The sequence below is a fragment of the Clarias gariepinus genome, chromosome 8 (genome assembly GCF_024256425.1).
Source record: "Clarias gariepinus isolate MV-2021 ecotype Netherlands chromosome 8, CGAR_prim_01v2, whole genome shotgun sequence".
NCBI classification, from domain to species: Eukaryota; Metazoa; Chordata; class Actinopteri; order Siluriformes; family Clariidae; genus Clarias; species Clarias gariepinus.
The window spans coordinates 17,727,346-17,747,872 of NC_071107.1; the positions used below are offsets into that span (position 1 = coordinate 17,727,346).

General features: G+C 37.3%; 1 protein-coding gene across 1 annotated transcript; it reads right to left on the minus strand.

Moving 5' to 3' along the window:
- Positions 1 to 5,642: 5,642 nt before the first annotated feature.
- Positions 5,643 to 19,304, minus strand: tmem72 (transmembrane protein 72). The gene is made up of 5 exons (XM_053502801.1): positions 19,235 to 19,304; positions 12,493 to 12,559; positions 7,245 to 7,316; positions 6,587 to 6,726; positions 5,643 to 6,034 (listed from the first exon to the last, which is right to left on the minus strand). The coding sequence occupies exons 1-5, from the start codon at positions 19,302 to 19,304 to the stop codon at positions 5,643 to 5,645; spliced, it is 741 nt and encodes a 246-aa protein (XP_053358776.1).
- Positions 19,305 to 20,527: the final 1,223 nt, after the last annotated feature.

Here is a 20,527-nt window from a genome sequence, read left to right on the forward strand (position 1 = left end):
GCTCCGGTCAAAATAACTTATAGTGAATGGCAGGTGTACGAACCAAAGAGAATAAAACATGTGACAACACCAGCCAATAAAATGCGACTAAAGGCGGGTTCTTTTTGGTTACCACAGAAACGGCTAGATCAGGGCTTTTCAATCCGCAGGACGCTGTTCCATCATGGCGTAGATCTTCCCTGTATGTTTAACCGCAAAATTAGAAAGGATTACAGGATTGCCCGAGTAACTAGATAACATCACATGCCATTGATATACATGCTATTGTACATATGTATTAGTATTATTAAAAAGCAACCTTAAAATCTGGTTAGGAAAAGGCAGAATTTAAGTCAAATCCAGCATCCGTTTTGTTAAGAGCTGATTATGCAGCTTCTGCTTCCCTAATTGATTTGCGGTGATTTTACACACACACACACACACACACAGCGTATGCATGTATAGAATTATACTTAGTGTAAGTGTGTATATATATATATATATATATATATATATATATATATATATATATATATATATATATATATATATATATATATAGAGAGAGAGAGAGAGAGAGAGAGAGAGAGAGATACATACATACAGAGACACACTGATGATGGAGCTTCTGCTTCCCTACTCCATAGCGCGCGTACACACACACACACACACACACACACACCATGTAGACACAAACCTACAGAATCAACTTTTTATAAAAGAGTCACAATTTCCCCCGCTTACTCTGTCACCTGTCTGTATAAACCTGGCTGCTCTGACTGCAGCTATTAAGCTTCCTGTTTTTGAGCTTTGTCTACCAGCTACTAACATGTGACACTGCAAGAACTAAAACGATTTTTGAGGAAGCTGAAGTGTTGAGCTGCCAAGACACTTCCTCTGTCGGGAAGCTCGCTTTGTCAGAAAGGATAAGATTATTACAAAGAGCACTACAAAAGGAAACTTGTATATAAAATTATTGAAAAAGTATATAAAAATATGAAAACCAATAAGAGCGTGTTTTATAATGAATTTATTCGCTCTTTATGTAAAAATCTTAAAAATGTATTTCTTTATTATTAAAGACTTTAGTGTTTTTGTATTTTTAAAAAGGCAATTTTACTCTAGGCTGTGTGGAAACAGTAAGTTATGATAACTGTAACTGTCTTGTGGTACTGCTAACCATAGGCTATTGCTTGTGTTCTAGAAAATACTACTTCTGCTCAGACTGAGCCTCTGCCGTGCTTGAATCCATCATAGGGGTACTCACACACACACACACTCATTCATACATCACAGGCAATTTGGGAACACCAATTAGCCTAAGATAAATGTTTTTGGACTGTGGAAGGAAGCCGGAGGAAACCCCCAATCATCAGGAGAACATGCACAGACAGACCCGAGGTGGGAAACAAACCCAGACCTTTGAGGTGCAAAGCGACAGTGCCAGCCAATAAACCACCATGGCGCTGACAAGTAAATATATGCTTGGATTAAGATAAATGCATATTTGTCGGTGGAAAACTCATTAATTTATTATCAATACAGCTTATCCTGCACAGGGTCACGGGGTTGGAACCTATACCTTAAGACTTATGGCACAAGGCGGGGTATACACTGTACAGATTGCCAGTTCATCGCAGGGCACGCACGCATGTGCACACATGCACACAATAACAGACTACAGGAAATTTGGCCTAACTACAGGCCTATTAGCCTAATCCTAATGTCTTTGGACATGAAAACTCCATGCACACAGAAACGAGGCGGGAAGCAAACCGTTACCCTGGAGGTGCGAGTCCACAGTGCTAACCACTACACTACTGTGCTGTCTACAAACATTTTAATTAACCTAAATATTTGCTTGTTTTTGGAATATAAAATAGGCAATCAGTATAGGGTAGGACCGGAAGAGAGAGAGAAAGAACACAACCATTTATTTGACCTTTTATCTTTTGTTGACAGGATGTTTATAACAGTGGAGAATGCCTGAGAAGGGTAGGCTGTTTAGCAGACTGTTAACCCCAAGGGGATTGCAGCAATCCACTTGTGATGGAAAATAATCTTGTCTGGATCTGACTAGCAAGAAACAGGATGATGGATGGACACTTAGGCTTTTATTGATTTTGGGACGTAGATGTAGGTGATACTGTCTTAAGGCAAAGCTTCCCTAATGGACTAATGTGTACAACCATAAAGATAAGGACCTACTTCAAATAAAGCAGTAACAGCAGGATTACAATGGTTTAAGCACAATAATAATAAAAAAACAGCATTTTATATATATATATATATATATATTATAATATTTATATATTAATATATATATTAATATATATATATATATATAATATTTTTCATGTTCTTCATTTACAAGAAATGTGTTAGATCAATAAGTGTAAGTATCAGCTGTGTGCTCTTTGTTTTGCCAGCTGAGCCTTGGAGAGATTAACCCCTGTGATGCCAGGTGTGGCTCTGAATACAAGCACACAGACCCTGCTTTTATATATATATTAGTGCTGTCAAAATTAGTGCGTTAACGCATGCGATTAATTTGAAATATTTAACGCATAAAAAAAAATTAACGCAATTAACGCGGTTGCAGTTTTTTTTATTTTCTGTTGTGGCCGACGTGTGTTCAACGTGCAAAGTAGTATGGATAAGACCAAGGAAGGACTTTTAGACGGAAAGTTTCAGTATAAAACTCTGCCGGATGGTCCTGTGGATAAAACAAAAGTAATCTGTACATTTTGCAAAGCCGAATTTAAATACCAGAGAAGTAATTCGTCTTTGACATATCACTTAAAAGCAAAACACCCCACCGAAACAATCTCTACAGGGCCTCACCAATGTAAATTGCATTGATTGTTTTGAAATTCAAATGACACAAATGGCACATACCTGTGTTTTTATTTCTGTAATAAATATGGCTTTCAAGCCAACAGTTAATTTGGAGAATATTGATGGTTTATTGCAGGTATGTTGTTTACATGAGAAAATCTGTGTTACAAGTTAAACAAAAATTCCAATAAACAATCATATTTGAATTTAAATAGTTTCATTGTCTTGAGTTTACATTAATTATTTACATTTACATATCCAAAAAGTTTTAGTCTTTTAATTGTGATTAATCGCGATTAATTGCAAAAAATTGTGCGATTAATTAGTTAATTTTTTTTAATCGATTGACAGCACTAATATATATATATAAAAGCAGGGGTTAATCTCTCCAAGGCTCAGCTGGCAAAACAAAGAAGCAATCTTAGCATTAAGAAATCAGTATTTGGTGGAATAACCCTAATTAGCAATTACAAATTTTCTGCATGCTCCATTCCAGTTTTCTGGAGTAAATTGCAGTGCTCTCTTATAGTGGTCTCTACAATGGTGGTCTCTTTTGGCACCCTTTATAAAAAATGCAAAACATATGACATTTCCTTTTATTTTTATTTGTTATTTTTCCCCCTTTCATTCATTCATTTATTCATTCATTTATCTTAGTAACTGTTTTATCCTCGGAGAGCCACAGTGGATCTGTAGCCTCTCAGGAACACCCTGGATGGGACACCAATCCACATCCACAGGGGCAATTTAGCAAAGCCACCTACTGGCTGTTTTTTGGACAAAGGAAGGAAATGCGAGAACCCAGAGGAAATAAACACAAAAAAGAACACACAATTCCTCACGTGGAGTATCCTGAGTTCAAAATCAAACCCTGTAACTGTGAGTCAGAAATACTACTAGCACAATTAATTTTACAGAACAATGGTTTGAATGTATTGGCACCATATTCCCTGCATCAGGTAGAATAATGGCACAAAATATTTTTCTTTAATGGATAACAAGGTTGAAATTGTGTTCTGGGATCTTGGTCCACTTCTCCATGTAAACTATTTAAAGCTCCCTTTGTGGCCTTCTTCTTATTATTATTGTTTGGGTCAATCATCTTAATGAAAACTATGACTACGATCAAGATTGACCATCCTAGCAAAAAGAAACATAATTTAGGTTAACATATTCTGATATTTAGCAGAATTCCTGATGCCATTAATCTTAAGAAAAAAAAAAAAAAAACCCAGGCACTAAACAACCCCAAAGGATCACAAACACCACTACACAGTGGGGAATCAGATGCTTTTTCCCTGTTTGTAGCTTCTTCTTTTTGCCAGATGCGGTAATGCTATGCATGACAACAAGTAGTTCTAGCAATAATGAGTAATAACTTAAAATATTCCTAAACATTTTCTCTCTAAGTTTGGTTCTATTATTAAAAATATCTGTTATTTTACACTACAGGGTTAATAATATGCTGACACTGATAGTGTCAGAATACAGTACTTTAGAGTTATTCTTCTTTACTTAAAACATATACATAATTTAAATATATAGACAGACAGATTGCTGTACATATTTCACCTGTAAATTAAATATTCTTGGCACCTTTGCAAACTTCATTTACAAATATAATTTTTTAAAGTTTGATGCTTTAGTGTTTCTAAATCTTTTTGTCAGATGTTACTATGGCATACTGAAGTATAATTACTTCAGTATGCCAGTAACATCTGTATAATTAGTATAATTTATACTTATTTAGGTATAATTCACATTTCATAAGCGTTAAAGGCTTTTATTGTCAATTACAATGACAAGTTTATTCAAAGAGTAAGTATTTGCAGTGTTAACCCTTCTTTTTCAGAACATTTCAGTTTAACCCCGACATGCTGTCAATCATCTTCTTTGCCACAACCTGGCAGCACATTATTGCATAATTAATACTTGGAGTTTGTCAACATTTGTGGTTTTTTTTTTGTTCACCAACCTTTTGAGGATTGACCACAAGTTCTTAATGTAATTAAAACCTAGGCGGTTTCTTAGGCAGTTAACTTAGTAATCATTTTTTGCCTTATGGTTAGGTGTTCCATTATGCTGGAAAAGGCATTGTTCATCACCAAACTGTTATTGGATGGCTGGGAGAAGTTGCTCTTGGGGGATTTTTTTGTACCATTCTTTATTCATGAAGCTGTGTTTTTAGTCAAAATTGTGATCCACCCCCAAGTTTACCCTCTTGACTGAGGAGCAACCCCACACATGAATGGTCTCAGGATGCTTTACTGTTAGCATGACACAGGACTGATGGTAGCGCTAACCTTCATATGTTTCAAGAAGGGCAGCAAACAAGCCACTTCTTTCTAGGAAAAATATCAAGGATAGACTGATTCCGCAAACCAAAAAGTACATGGATTGGACTACTGAAAACTGGGGTAAAGTCATTTTCTTGACTTTACCCCTTGACTTTCCAATTGTTTGGGGCATCCCGTAAAAAAACTTGTCCTGAGAAAATCAGTCCTGTGTCATGCAAACAGTAAAGTATCCTGAGACAAAAAAAGGTCTAAAACACTAAAGCAGCAGCCTTTGTAAAAATTAATATTTGTGTCATTCTCAAACTTTTTGGCCATGGCTGTATTTGCATATGAAAGCAAAATTATTTAACACTCCTAGATTCCTTCAACTGATCTTAAAAAAGAAGGAAACAAACAAAGTAAGATAATCACATTCCATTACGGTGTACTGATAAATGTTTTTGCAATTCCATGACTTGTATTTAATAATCAACTTAAGTCAAACTTAATATTTTTGAACATCTTTTAATATTTTCTACTATTCTCATTTCACATTGTTATTATTGGTGCTTCATCTGAGGTGGTCTCCTCTGGATCCATGTCAAACTCATCCATTTCAGTGTCATCTTCATTAGAACTCTTGATGATGGGCACATTTCTTTGTTCAGCATTGCTCAGTAGGTTGTAAATATTTTGTTTGCAATGATCTGGTCTGAACACGACCTGAGAACAGTCAGAAGAGTTTTTCAATTTTCTGGCTAAGTAAGATGCTCTCTTCCCAGAGATGATAGGGAGGAAAGAATAGGTTTGCTCAGGTTGCTCTGACTCAGCCATGCACACAGACGAGTTACCAGAAGTCTCTGTGCATTCTTTGGAAGGACTTGTTTTTTTCCTTTTGCTTAAAGTTAAGTTCAGCAGTCCTGACAGCAGCAGCATTGTCCCTAGAGAGATAAAGACTTTAAAGTATTTCCATGACAGTGAACTAGCTACAATTTGCTGAAATCATGAAGACCATTTTGTGCTTATCTTAGGACTCATTCAAAATAACATCACCCTGAACATCCTTTCAGTACACAGAGTTATGTTTGAATTTACATGTCTTTGTTCCAAAATGACTCATAACCCCAGTATCTGGTGTCACTGAGAAGAGATTGGAATTCTTACTCATGTCACCTGAGGCAGTATTTCTTTAGTCCTTGCTTATTAGGAATCAAATCAATAATTTATATTCAAATTCCTGTAAAGCCGTTATCTGAAAAATTATGTTGCTAAAAGCACAAGAAAAAGAAGTCTTAATATTGAGTTAGTAAATGTGCATTGTGTAGTGAATGAACAAATTATTTTATTTACTCAAATTATTTTATTAATATACAGTACAGTATGTAAGGTATAGGATTTGTAATTATAATCTTGGATATTAAATAATATTTTCCTGATTACTTTAATTTGCCAGTCTGATTGGTGAAGTAATCTCAAACACAAGTCTTATTTACCTGGTATGACAGCATGCCAGACTAACACTGGATGCAAAAAACACATCACAGACATAATGGTGTAGTAAAGGAATTTTTGGAAGCCTCCAACATTAACCACCTTTTTCCAAATAACAAATAATTTAGACGTAACTGGATACCTGCAATAAATTAAATATTACATTTTAAAGGTCAGTAACAAAGCATGCAGAGTAATTTTTAATTATATAAAGGGTGTTCATGTCAAATCAGAATTTTTGATTGTGCAGAGTGACAGAACATTATTACATGCAATGATAAGAGTAAAATCTACCCTCATTTTTCTATATAATCCTCTGCTACATTAATGCACTTATTCCAGCTTTTCACTAGTGCTTGGATACCATTAAAGTAGGAAGTTTTCTCAGTCTGCCAGAGAAATGATTGGAATGCTTGATTAATGGCTGAAAGCTGCCCCCCCTTCCAGAAACACCTTTAATGACTCATGCATGTGAAAATTGCTTGAAGTGAGGTCAGGACTGTAAAGGGAATGTGGAAATACTTCTGCAAATGCCTTTCAGTTTTACACTTTTATTGACAAAAACGTTAATCACAAGTCCCGGTTTGACATGAACACTCTACAGAAGCATAACACATAAGTGAATAGTTTTTTGCTATTGCTGTATGATTTGGAACTTACGGAAAGCATGTCACCAACAATACATCAATGAAATATGTCATTTCAAAAAACATCATTCCAGCTGAAGAGACCCTTTAGAAAGCAAGAATAAAAAATGATTTGTTAGCTATACAGGGACATTAAGTCACTCGTACAAAATTAGCAAAGAGCAATATTTCAGTCTTCATAATATAGGATCCTACTAGACGTTTCAAAAGAAAACTTTTGAAAACAATCATGTCTATGTTCTTTTGAGTCTAAACGTATGTTCTACCAATTATGTTTTGTTATTCTCAAATATTTCCCCCATTCTTTCATGCTAAACATTTTAGTTTCCAAGACAAGCCCAAACACCTGAAATAATCAAAGTTTTATGGTATTCAGTTTTAACCTAAAATATATGGTGTGTTTATAAAAAAAGACTGAGGCTTATTTGATTATTTGTTTTTTTAAATAGGGACATGATTGAAATGATAACTACAGAACAAGTCTATGGCTTTAAAGGTGTTGGCAACTATTCCATTTCTTCTGCTCTCCCAGCATACAGTAAGACATTAGATAAAAATGAACTACACACTGTTATAGTCTTATGCAACCACGGGGGGGGGGGGGGGGGGGGGGTTGCGCAATCCAGTGTCTTCTTGTGCCAGTCCCAAGTCTGGATAAATGCAGAGGGTTGTGTCAGGAAGGGCATCCGACGTAAAACATTTGCCAAATCAATGATGCGAATCACGAATATAATTCCCATACCGGATCGGTCGTGGCCCGGGTTAACAATGACCGCCACTGGTGTTGTTGACCTACAGGGTGCTGGTGGAAATTGGGCTACTGTTGGTCGAAGAAGGAGAGGAGGAAGGCGTGTTCGAAAGCAGAGAGAGAAAAGGAAAGGCAAGAGTTTAGGAATGATAGTGGGGACTTGGAATGTTGGGACTATGACAGGGAAGGGAAGAGAGTTAGTTGATATGATGCAGAGAAGGAAGGTGGATATACTGTGTGTCCAGGAGACCAGGTGGAAAGGTAGCAAGGCTAGAAGCTTAGGATCAGGATTCAAATTGTTTTACCATGGTGTGGATAGGAAAAGAAGTGGAGTAGGAGTTATTCTAAAAGATGAGTTTGTAAGGAATGTTCTAGAGGTGAAGAGAGTATCAGATAGAGTGATGAGTCTGAAGCTGGAAATTGAAGGGATAATGTTCAATGTTGTTAGTGGTTATGCCCCACAGGTAGGATGTGAGTTAAAAGAGAAGGAGAAATTCTGGAGTGAGTTAGATGAAGTGATACAGAGCATCCCAAGAGGTGAAAGAGTGGTGATTGGTGCAGACTTCAATGGACATGTTGGGGAAGGGAACAGAGGTGATGAAAATGTGATGGGCAGGTTTGGTCTTCAGGACAGGAATGTAGAAGGACAGATGGTGGTGGACTTTGCAAAGAGGATGGAAATGGCAGTAGTAAATACTTTCTTCCAGAAGAGGCAGGAACATAGGGTGACATATAAGAGTGGAGGCAGAAGCACTCAGGTGGACTACATCTTGTGTCGACGTTGTAATCTGAAAGAGATTAGTGACTGCAAAGTGTTGGTAGGGGAGAGTGTAGCCAGACAACTCAGGATGGTGGTGTGTAAAATAACCCTGGTGGTGAGGAAGGCGAAGAGGACAAAGGCAGAGCAGAGGACAAAGTGGTGGAAGCTGAGAAAGGAAGAATGTTGTGAAGTCTTTAGGGAGAAGTTGAGACAGGCTATGGGTGGTCAGGAGGGGCTTTCAGTTGACTGGACAACTACAGCCAATGTGATCAGGGAGACAGGTAGGAGGGTACTTGGTGTATCATCAGGTAAGTGGACAAGCAGACTTGGTGGTGGAATGAGGAAGTCCAGGAGTGTATACAGGGAAAGAGGCTAGCTAAGAAGAAGTGGGACACTGAGAGGACTGAAAAGAGTAGACAGGAGTACAGGGAGATGCAGAGTAAGGTGAAGGTAGAGGTGGCAAAGGCCAAACAAAGAGCATATGAGGACTTGTATGCTAGGCTAGACAGTAAGGAGGGAGAGCTGGATCTGTACAGGTTGGCAAGGCAGAGAGATAGAGATGGGAAGGATGTGCAGCAGGTTAGAGTGATTAAAGATAGAGATGGAAATGTACTGACAGATGCCAGGAGGGTGATGGGAAGATGGAAGGAGTACTTTAAGGAGTTGATGAATGAGGAAAATGAAAGAGAACAAAGAGTAGAAGAGGTGACTGTTGTGGAACAGGAAGTAGCAAATATTAGTAGAAGTGAGGTGAGAAGGGCGTTGAAGAGGATGAAGAGTGGAAAGGCTGTTGGTCCTGATGACATACTGTACCTGTGGAGGTATGGAAGTGCTTAGGAGAGGTGGCAGTAGAGTTTCTGACAAGTTTGTTTAACAAGATCTTGGAGAGTGAGAGGATTCCAGAGGAATGGAGGAGAAGTGTATTGGTGCCAATTTTTAAGAACAAGGGAGATGTGCAAAGCTGTGGCAATTATAGAGGTATAAAGCTAATGAGCCAGACAATGAAGCTGTGGGAAAGAGTAGTGGAAGCTAGGTTAAGGGCAGAGGTGAGCATTTGTGAGCAGCAATATGGTTTTATGCCTAGAAAGAGTACATCAGATGCAGTATTTGCTTTGAGGATGCTGGCGGAGAAGTACAGAGAAGGTAACAGGGAGTTGCATTGTGTCTTTTTAGATTTAGAGAAAGCGTATGACAGGGTGCCAAGAGAGGAGCTGTGGTATTGTATGAGGAAGTCTGGAGTGGCAGAGAAGTATGTTAGAGTGGTGCAGGACATGTATGAGAGCTGTAAGACAGTGGTAAGATGTGCTGTACGTGTGACAGAAGAGTTCAAGGTGGAGGTGGGTCTGCATCAAGGATCGGCTCTAAGCCCCTTTTTGTTTGCTATGGTGATGGACAGGATGACAGATGAGGTAAGACAGGAGTCTCCATGGACTATGATGTTTGCAGATGACATTGTGCTCTGTAGCGAGAGCAGGGAACAGGTGGAGGAAAATTTGGAGAGGTGGAGGTATGCTCTGGAAAGCAGAGGAATGAAGGTTAGCCGCAGCAAGACAGAATACATGTGTGTAAATGAGAAGGACCCAGAAAGATTGGTGAGGCTACAGGGAGCAGAAGTAAAGAAGGTGCAGGATTTTAAGTACTTAGGGTCAACGGTCCAGAGCAACGGAGAGTGTTTAAAGGAGGTGAAGAGGCGGGTACAGGCAGGTTGGAATGGGTGGAGAAAAGTGTCAGGTGTGTTGTGCGATAAAAGAGTATCAGCGAGAATGAAAGGAAAGGTGTACAGGACAGTGGTGAGACCAGCAATGCTCTACGGCTTAGAGACATTGGCGCTGAAGAAAAGACAGGAGGCAGAGTTGGAGGTAGCAGAGCTGAAGATGTTGAGGTTCTCTTTGGGAGTGACAAGGATGGATAGGATCAAGAATTAGTTTATCAGAGGGACAACCCACGTTAGATGTTTTGGAGATAAAGTCAGAGAGGCCAGATTGAGGTGGTTTGGACATGTTCAGAGAAGAGATTGTGAATATATCGGTAGAAGGATGCTGAGGTTGGAACTGCCAGGCAGGAGGTCTGGAGGAAGCCCAAAGAGGAGATTTATGAATGCAGTGAGAGAGGACATGAAGTTAGTTGGTGTGAGAGAAGAGGATGCAGAGGATAGGGTTAGATGAAGGCAAATGATTCGCTGTGGCGTCCCCTGAAAGGGAACACCCAAAAGACAAAGAAGAAAAAGACACACTGTTATAGTCTGATGTTGGGTTCCAGCGTATGTAAGTGCACTGAAAAACAGGTTGAACAAAAAGCCAAGCCAATCCCCTTATGGTTTGATGGTAAAAATTATTGTGGGAGGCAATATTTGCCTGCACATCCCACAGATGCACAATCCGACTGTAATTTGGGGAATATGGCGGCCGTAGAAACACCTTATTGTCTACTATTAAAAGTGAACTTATTGTCATGTTTTTCAAACCATCCCTGACATTTTTTGCAGTATGACAGGATGCAGTATCCATTATTATCATTATTATCCATTATCCTGCTATTAGTGGAGACCGTTGAAGCTCACATGCACTTTGTATGTACAGTACTCTGGCAGTGAACAGGGTCAGCATGGGTGGTGTGACTAGTCTGTGACTCTTTAGCCCCATACACATGAAGCTGTGATGCATTGTGAGCGTTGATACTTTCTATTATAGCCTGCATTAACTTTTTAGCAATTTATGCTACAGTCACTTTTCTGTGTTATTAGACCTTATTTCTTTAACATGCACCATTAAGTCTTAGGTGCCCATGACCCTGTTGTTTGTCTTTCCTTACATCACTCTTGGTCAGAACTAACCACTAGAATTCTGGGGTCATCCCAATAGACCTAATATACTGACCCAGTCTTTTAACCATCACAATTTAGCCCTTGTGAAAGTCACTTAAATCCATACGCTTGCTCATTTGTCCTGCTTCCGACACATCAACGTCATGAACTGGCTGTTCACCGGCTGCCTAATATATCTCACCCCTTAGCAGGTGGCATTTTAATGAGATAATCAATGTTATTCCCTTCACCCATCAGTGGTTTTAATGTTATTGTTAATTAGTGTAAATAATCCATATGCTGTATTTAAACCATCTGGAACATACAGTATGAACTAGTAACAAAATAAAGGAAAGCCCCATCCAGTAAGGCAGGCCAGTGGTTCATGGCCTATATGTGTCCACTTGTCTCCTTAAAGAAAAAATAAGTGCAAAGACATCCAAAATCATTGGGTGAAACTACTTTTATATGACTTTGGCGAACAATGCAGACAAATATTCCAGTCAAGTGGCAAAAATTCCTTTTTGCAAATTTGACATTCGTGTGGAATTGCCTTATTTTGTCTTATTATGAAACATTTCTATCCACATGTGAGTGGCGCATCTATGAGTGGTTTAATAAGAAAATTATGAAAATCCCATGCTTATGATATTCACAGTCAATAGATCTTAAACCAGCTGAGCACCTTTGGGAGATTTTGATGCAATGTGTTAGACAGGGCTTTTTAAAACACCAGTTGGGAGATATCTTTATCTTTTCAATACAGTCCCAGAGACTTGCAAGTCTATGCCATGGCACAACACTGTAGGTTGGTGTGGTTCTTCCTTTAATTTGACACTTGTCTGGACATTAAAAACAGCCAATTGTTTATGCCAGTTTGGAAAATATTTTAGAAATCAGTAGTTTCTACAGAATGTGTTCATGGTGAATAAATGAATGGGAATACGTACAGAAGGTAAACAGCCAGGCTATAGAAGTCTGTCTGATGCAGTGTTTCCACTCCCACAGCACACAACACTGAAATAAGAAAAGATGTGAGTGTAAATGCTCAAACAGTTGTTTACAATGCTACCTCTTTATTTGCTGTTTGTATTGCTTTGCTTATAATTCTCACTTATACAGTAAATGCAATACAATGTGCAGAAGTTAGAGTTAAAATTTTGTTTTCAATCAAACAAATATTTAGCTTTTATTTATGAAGATGCAATAAAAAATTGTGTAGAAATAAACTCTTTACATATACTGTACAGTATACATATATTTGCTCTTCATTTACTCTTGTTTTCTCTATATATTTTAATTTACTGGGCTCAGTGATTAGATCACATGACTTCTCATCAGACACTCTGTAACACCTGCCAAGGTAATAACAGCCCACAAATGTAACAAACCACAAATGTAATAGTCTTACACTTTTTACAAAAAAATATCAAATCTGAACATGATTTTTAAAATTTATTTAAATTAGCAAGTCAGAGGCAGGTTGGCAAGGCGAAACTCCCTAAGATAATATGAGGTAGAAACCTTGAGCCAGACTCACAAGGAAACCAATCCTTATTTGGGTGACACTGGCATTTTGTCATAACTGCAATAAATAATGAAGAAAAACCTTTCAGGAAAATACAACAAATAGTGTACAACATAATACCATATCTGGAGCTAAGATTTTATGACTGTTATTGAAGATTGCTATACATTGAGGGTAGATGTTTCTATTCACCACAAGATGTCAGATTTGACACACAGCTTGAGAGTGTAACAACTTTTTAGTACTTGTTAAGAAATAAAAAGATTTTTTACCCTAAAATTTAAGTTCTTAAGATGCTTTTGGGTGGTAAAAAGAAGCCTGAGAATTTGAAGGAAATCCATGAACATGTGTAATACTTCACAAACAGCTAAAAGAATTTGGGGTCAAACCGTGGAGCGCTTTTAAGGCTTTTCCTCCTTATGGAGGATGTCAATGATGGTTTTCTGCACAACTGTCAGGTCAGCAGTCTTTCCCATGATTGTGCTTCCTACTGAACCAGACTGAGAGACCATTTAAAGGCTCAGGAACCCTTTGCAGATGTTATGGCTTAATTAGCTGATTAGAATAGGACACATTGAGCCTCGAATATTGAACCTGACAAAATTCTAATTGTCTAAGATTGTGGATTTGGGGTTTTCATAAGCTGTAAGCCAATCATCTCAATTATGACAAATCACGGCTTGAACTATTTTGCTTTGCATGTAATGAGTCTATCCCATATATTAGTTTCACCTTTTAAGTTGCATTACTGAAATAAATGAACTTTTGCACGCTATTCTAATTTTTTGAGTTTCACCTGTATTTTTGTTCTTGATTTACTCTTGTTTTTTTTAATAGTAATTTACTAGGTTCAGTGATAAGATCACATGACTTCTCATCAGACACCCTGTAACACCTGCCAAGGTAATAACAGTCCACAAATGGAACAAGCCACAAATGCAATAGTCTTAATCTGTAAATGTGATAATGTCTTAATCTGCAGCTTTTAACATAATAATCCCACAAATGTAATACATTTTCTACAAAAGTAATAGTCCTGTAAATACAATAACTATTTGTAATAACAGATAACATTTACTTTTGTTGGAAGTGTTGTGGGATTTTTACATTAAAACAAGGGCCTCAAACTGGATCCAGAAGAGGTCGGTGTGTGTGTAGACTTTCATTCCCACCATGTAGAAGCCACACATTATTTATTCAACTGTCATTCTTGAATAATGCTTTAAAACCTGAAGATTTGTATTATGTTTGTGGTTTATTATGTTTGTGGGCTGTTATTAATTTGGCGGGTGTTGCACAAATGCATGAGAACAGATGTTTAAGTGTGAATAAAAAAAAAAAACCTTTGTTCAGCTATTTAAAAAAAAAATAATATAAAAAAGCAGCATTTATTTTCTGACCCTCAAAGTAAAAAGGAGAAAATAAAAGATAGATAAGTGATGACAGAGGAGGGGGAGCATAGGAATTCCAAAAGTGATGGACAATATAAAATCAAGGGTAATTGTGAAACACTTGGAGAGAAAGTACAGACATATGGAGTGACTGAAAAGTGTTTCTGACGGGTTATGAAATAATATGGAAATCTAGACCAGATTTCAATAGGTCGTTTGCAGTTTAGTCAGAGGCTGATAATAATGCACGAGCTGACAACTGTTGAAACATCTGCAAGATAAGAATGAGGACACACACACACACACACACACACACACACACACACACACACACACACACACACACACACACACACACAATTTTCAAAGTAATGCACTTGAAAGTAATTGGAAGCATGTCCTTTTTAAAAACACATTCTTATCACTCAAACACTCCCATTAAAAAAACTCCCACAAAAGACCAATTTAGTGCTCTGTGACATCTGGCTAGAATGCTTTTTTTCTCTTTTAATGTAAATTGTTCTTTTTCTGAGTAAAAAAAGGTTTCATCAGATTTTGGGGTAAAACAGTTGTTCATTTTTTATGACAGATAGGTAAAGAGTAACCTGTGCTCATAATAAAACTGTAGTTATCAGAACATAAAGAGCTCTTTAGATGAAATACTGAAATACAGTGTCTGGACTGAATAAATAATTGCCTCGTATATTCCATGACATGCTTCTCTAATTAAAAATATGCAGGATAAGTATAATGCATAATAATTGTGTAAATGTGTGTATATTAATCTACATATAGTGGCGGGCCCGATAATTAAGTGTTTGTAATTACTTTGTAAGGTTTTTTTTCATTCAAGAATCTCCACTCTGCAGAACAAAGCATTTGACTGTAGATATAATTTGTAACAGCTAGAGGGCGCACTAGGCTATGCTAAAGAGCACATTTTCTCCAAATTTGCAATATGAGTAAAATAACTGTGATCCAGACAAGATGCTATTCTTAATCATTTTAAAAATCATTGCTTTACTAACTAGCCAGCTGCTTACACTGCCATAACTCAACTGTTTAAAGATATTAATACTACTTTCACATATTTTGGTGCATTGCATCATTGTAGTAGACTTATAGGAAAAACTAGGAAGTTCTACATTTACTTTCTAATTTATTTATCTATTTATTTATTTATTTAAGCCCAATAGATAAAAAAAGCAAAATTAGCTCTGCTCAGTAGGTGGGATAGTCTGTTCAAAAGATAACAATTGACATCAAGTAAATTTGGCTGATCATAGACAATCACCATAAACAAAGTAGCACTTTTTACTTTTAAATCAGTTAGATTATGTACTAGTTATTACAAGACAATTTAGAACCTAGCTGCGGTTGGAAAACCCCTGCCTTTATTCCCCATGCTGTGTGTGTTGGGGGGGGGGGGGGGATCTACCACTGACTGCGCCACTAAAAATGAGAAAAACAAAACAAACAAGATGCTCAAACAAAAGAAACTTCTTAAATAGGGACCAGTGAAATATCGAAAGAGGAATAGTCTCCCACATTGTCTACCCCCTTTCAGCTAGGGGTAGTTTTCATTTTAGTTTACTATTATAAAAAACACAGGTGGCCTAGCCAAAAAAAAAAAAGAGTCACACACTCTAATAACCTCCATTTCGGTGCTCATTCACTGTGGCATTGTTTGACAACCATTTGCAATGTCAGAACCTTTATCTCCAGGTCTTGTATTGATGATGTGAGAGACAAACCTGTAATGTCATATCTGGCAGATCCCACAGATTTTTAAGGCTGTTAAGGTCAGCACTCCGTGGTGGCCAATTCATGTGTGAAAATGATTCCTCACGCTCCCAAAACCACTTTAACAATTTAAGCATGATGAATCCTGCCATTGACATTCAATGGAAAAAAAAAATTCCAGTAGAAAATCCTGATCACTCAGTACATTTAGGTAGTCAACTGACTATTATTGAACATTTTATTGCCACATAATTATTATTATTTTTTTTCTGATCCTAGATCTGATGAACAGAAGCAATCCCATAAGATAACACTGCCAGCACAGGCTTGTACAGTAGCCACTATGCATGATGCATCACTTTATGTACTTCCCATCTCACTCTAAAATTCTTACTTTCACAATTAAAAATGGCTGCATCCAAGGATGTCCTTATGAATTCTGCCCAGCAGGTGCAGGCCCTCCACCACTGTGCTCCATAACAAAACGCTTGCAAATATATGAACACACAACAATGTATTCTCATTACTGAATATAGCCCTGGTTAAACACACTGGGGAATTCTGGTTTTCTCACATAACCACATAACTCTCACTGTTACTCTAATATTTGCTTTGATTCAAGTGTCATACAGACATATTCCCTTGTTATATAATAATTCCAAGATTAAAGTTACAATTTCTAGGTCAAAAGTAGCATTAGTTTTAAACGCAGAGGTCTTGTGGCGTCATGACCAGTGGGTCCAGAGCTACCTAGGCAGCACAAAGGGGACATACTCGGCATAATGTTTTGTGTTATAATGTTATGGTGAATCATGTATGCCCATCAGGACTGCAGATTTAGATCAAGGATGAAGAAACGCTTATATTATGTGTCCTATTTCTACATACAACCTGTTAATCTGCATCATCACACCTTGGCACAGTAAGCAGATCTTGTCCTCACAATATCTTTTTATTTCCATTATATTATCTTACTTACAGTAACTCAATCCTATAGGGTCAAAATTGACCAGGACCAAACCCAACCTCAATTAATGCTGGAATGCAGTACACAATGTCTTGTGCTATTAAGGGAAATTCTTGCACAGGAAGATGGCGGAAAAGGCTGCAGCTCCACAATTTAAGGGTGTTTTGGGATCCCGCTATCAGAAAGCAAGGTCTTTGGTACCATTAATTATATTTTTGTTGGATTGAATACCTGGAAGTTGTAATAAAGGTTAAAGGATTTTTTGGAAAAACATCCTGATTAAATTCTCATTGGAATTAGTTTCCTATTTAACCATTCACCTAACCGATGCATCAGTGAGGCATGTTTTGTTTCATTCTACATTGTTTTGTGTGTTATATTTGCTTTGTGGCAACTATCAATATGCTTTCTGTTTTTTTTTTTCTGTGAGCAATTTATATCATTTATTCAGAGTATTGAGAATCGAGTAAGATAAATTGGTAAAAACTGAGAGAAGGTGCGGTTTTTGTGCAGGAAGAACCGTTCCTTCCTCCACAGCTTCACCGCCTGGCCCCAGATCAGTCCTGAATCCGGGATATATACGCTGCCTGGGTAGGCACGTGGTCCTGGGTAGGGCTCTAAAAACTACTTGGAAGTGAAGTGGTTATTGAAGATGAAGAAGAGGGCATGATTTTCTTGTTATTTATATTTTCAAGTTTTCATTTACAAGTCTTGGCCACAGAATATTTTCACTCGAATGTCACCAAAGTGGGTCTGTAGAACTATACATGACATTTGTGTAATTTGCGTGAGTTGGAGACTCTTAGAGGCAAAAATACAGTCAGCAAAACAGAGTAACATAGTAGGATAACTAAATAGGTTGCAGTTCAGTTACAGCTTATTAAACTTCACATCTGATTGGATGAAATGAACTTAAACAGAAATTAAAGTGTGTGAGGACTGTGGATCCAGTGAATTCATTTTAACCCTTGTAGCTTGCACTAAACTATTCTACCTTTACTCTACAATTAATGAGTTTGTTATTTAAAATTAGTTTTGTTATTAATTGGTGAACAATTGATACAATTTTTTGAAAATGATCTCATCTAAAGTATCATGGAGACAAATATAGCTAATGAAATGTCTTCCATCAGCATGAATCATTGTGTGAGCATGGACAAGGTTCTCAGGCATCCAAAAGACAAATACAGTATAAAGATTGATTCATATTCTTTGGAAATTCCAAAGTACATTTAACAGTGGAACATTTAACAAGAGCCAGGGTCTGTGTAATGGGTTTTGGAGGTTAAAAACTTGCAACTAACCCATCATTAAAAAAAAAAAAACACACACAGAAAGGGTTAATACAGAAAAAAATAAACCAGAACGAAATAAATGAAATAAATAGGAGTCGACCGGTTTTATGGTGCAACATTCAATAACAAGACTAGTTTTCTAATAATTTTTTAAAACAAACTAATTTATAACTGCTAATGGTCATAAAAAGTTAGGTTAAGAAATATGTTGCTTCAAACATACTTGAGGTCTTTTGGCTGGAGCTTTTAAATCATGTCCTCTCAAGGGAACAGTTAAACAATGACTTCTCCTGTGAGATCGTTTCAGGAGGCATCTGATCCCCTTCATGATTTAAGGTAGCCATTTGCGGTAGTGTAATGTTTGTAGAAAGAGGTGTAATGAAAAGAAAATGTCAGTGGAAGAGCAGCATGTGGTAAACTCTAACTATGTTTTTAAAGAATGGGTATGGTTCCTTAATTGGGCTCAGATTGGCCATAATGGTATCTCTGTGGAAAGGTATTTGCTTTCGATACAAAAATCACAATTCTACTAAACTGAAAATAACATCCATTTGGCTTTCAATTATCTGATCCTGATCTCTTTGACCTGGTAAAACATTCTGAACAGCATGTAATTGCAGTAAACTATTTTCCCTACTGAACACATTGCAAAAGCAAGCAGTTATATAGCACGTTCACTTTCAAAAAGCCTGTTATATTACATAAAAAACAGGCACCATAATCACATGATTTTGCATTTGATTAGATCTTTTATTCCATTGACCCTACCTGCAGCAGTAGAGATGCCAAGAATTCTGCATACATGCTCCACCACAACCCACAAAACTAAGTTAGCCATTGCCTAATCCAAAGTTCTGCTCCTTTTCAGTGTTTCTTCAACATGTCACTGGTGTAATACCATGCCACAGATAAAAACAGCTCAAAGCTGTTGTTGTTGTGTGTGTGTAGGTAGCATAACCATGGAAGCATGGGATCATAGCTGATAATCTTCCAGCCTTAGGGTGCCATAAAATGGCTGCAAGGAAAAGATTTTCTCTGCTAATCTGCCTAATAAAATAACTAAAACGTCCACACTGACCACACCTACTGGTTTCACACACATTCCACTTCCTTTCAAGGTGAGGGATAAAAGTCTGGAAAAATAGTTGAGGATTACCTCGTTTTGTGTTAGCCAGTATTTGGATAAGACCATGCTCTCTCCCGGGGATAAACCCTAAATGCACACACAAAAAGCGCATTTAGGCATTTTTCGCAACATAAGAAATAGTTTTGTCCAAGAGCTGTTGATGGACAAGTGACATTGCACAAATCTAAGCTATTAAAAATGCTCAAGCCAGAATAGCAGTTGTATTCGTCCTGAACAGGATGTGCAGTGAGAAACTCTGTCATGTTTGTGTGATAAGCTGGACTAAATGAAATGATTAATGATACCCAAAGCAGGCCTGCCATACATAAAAACATGTAGAGACACAAGTTTTGACATGGGACAGACCCTCAGACACTATATCTAGCAGCCTAAAGATGTCTATGTCAGAGGTCACGCATGCACGCCTTCATTCCTTCAAAGTATATTATGAAAGATTAAAACCACAGCATACAGTAATTAGACAAAAAAAGGCAACAGTATAATATAAACAATGTAAGTTCTGATGAAATAATTTTAGTGTCATGTTAAAGCTTTATTTGTAATGAAATATTTAGTTTCCATGTTTTCATGGATGCTGCAGGTTTTAAATAGAAGCCAAATAATAACAAATAATATAGTATTATAAGATTTTTCACTCTCATTATCACTTATTAACAGGGTTGCAGAGATTTGGATACTCCCCCAGGGGGCGCAGAGCACAAGGTAGGATACACCCTCGACACGATGCCAATGCATTACTGGGCACTCAGTCATAAAAAAATTATTTTTATGTTGTCGTGGTCATATTTTATATATTACTACACAGAGATTATATTGCCTTGTTTTTAATATTTGTGCAAGATATTGAGCAAAATTGATTCAGACAGTGCAGTATATGAAGGCGTTATATTTACATGAAGCTCTATGATTTCTAA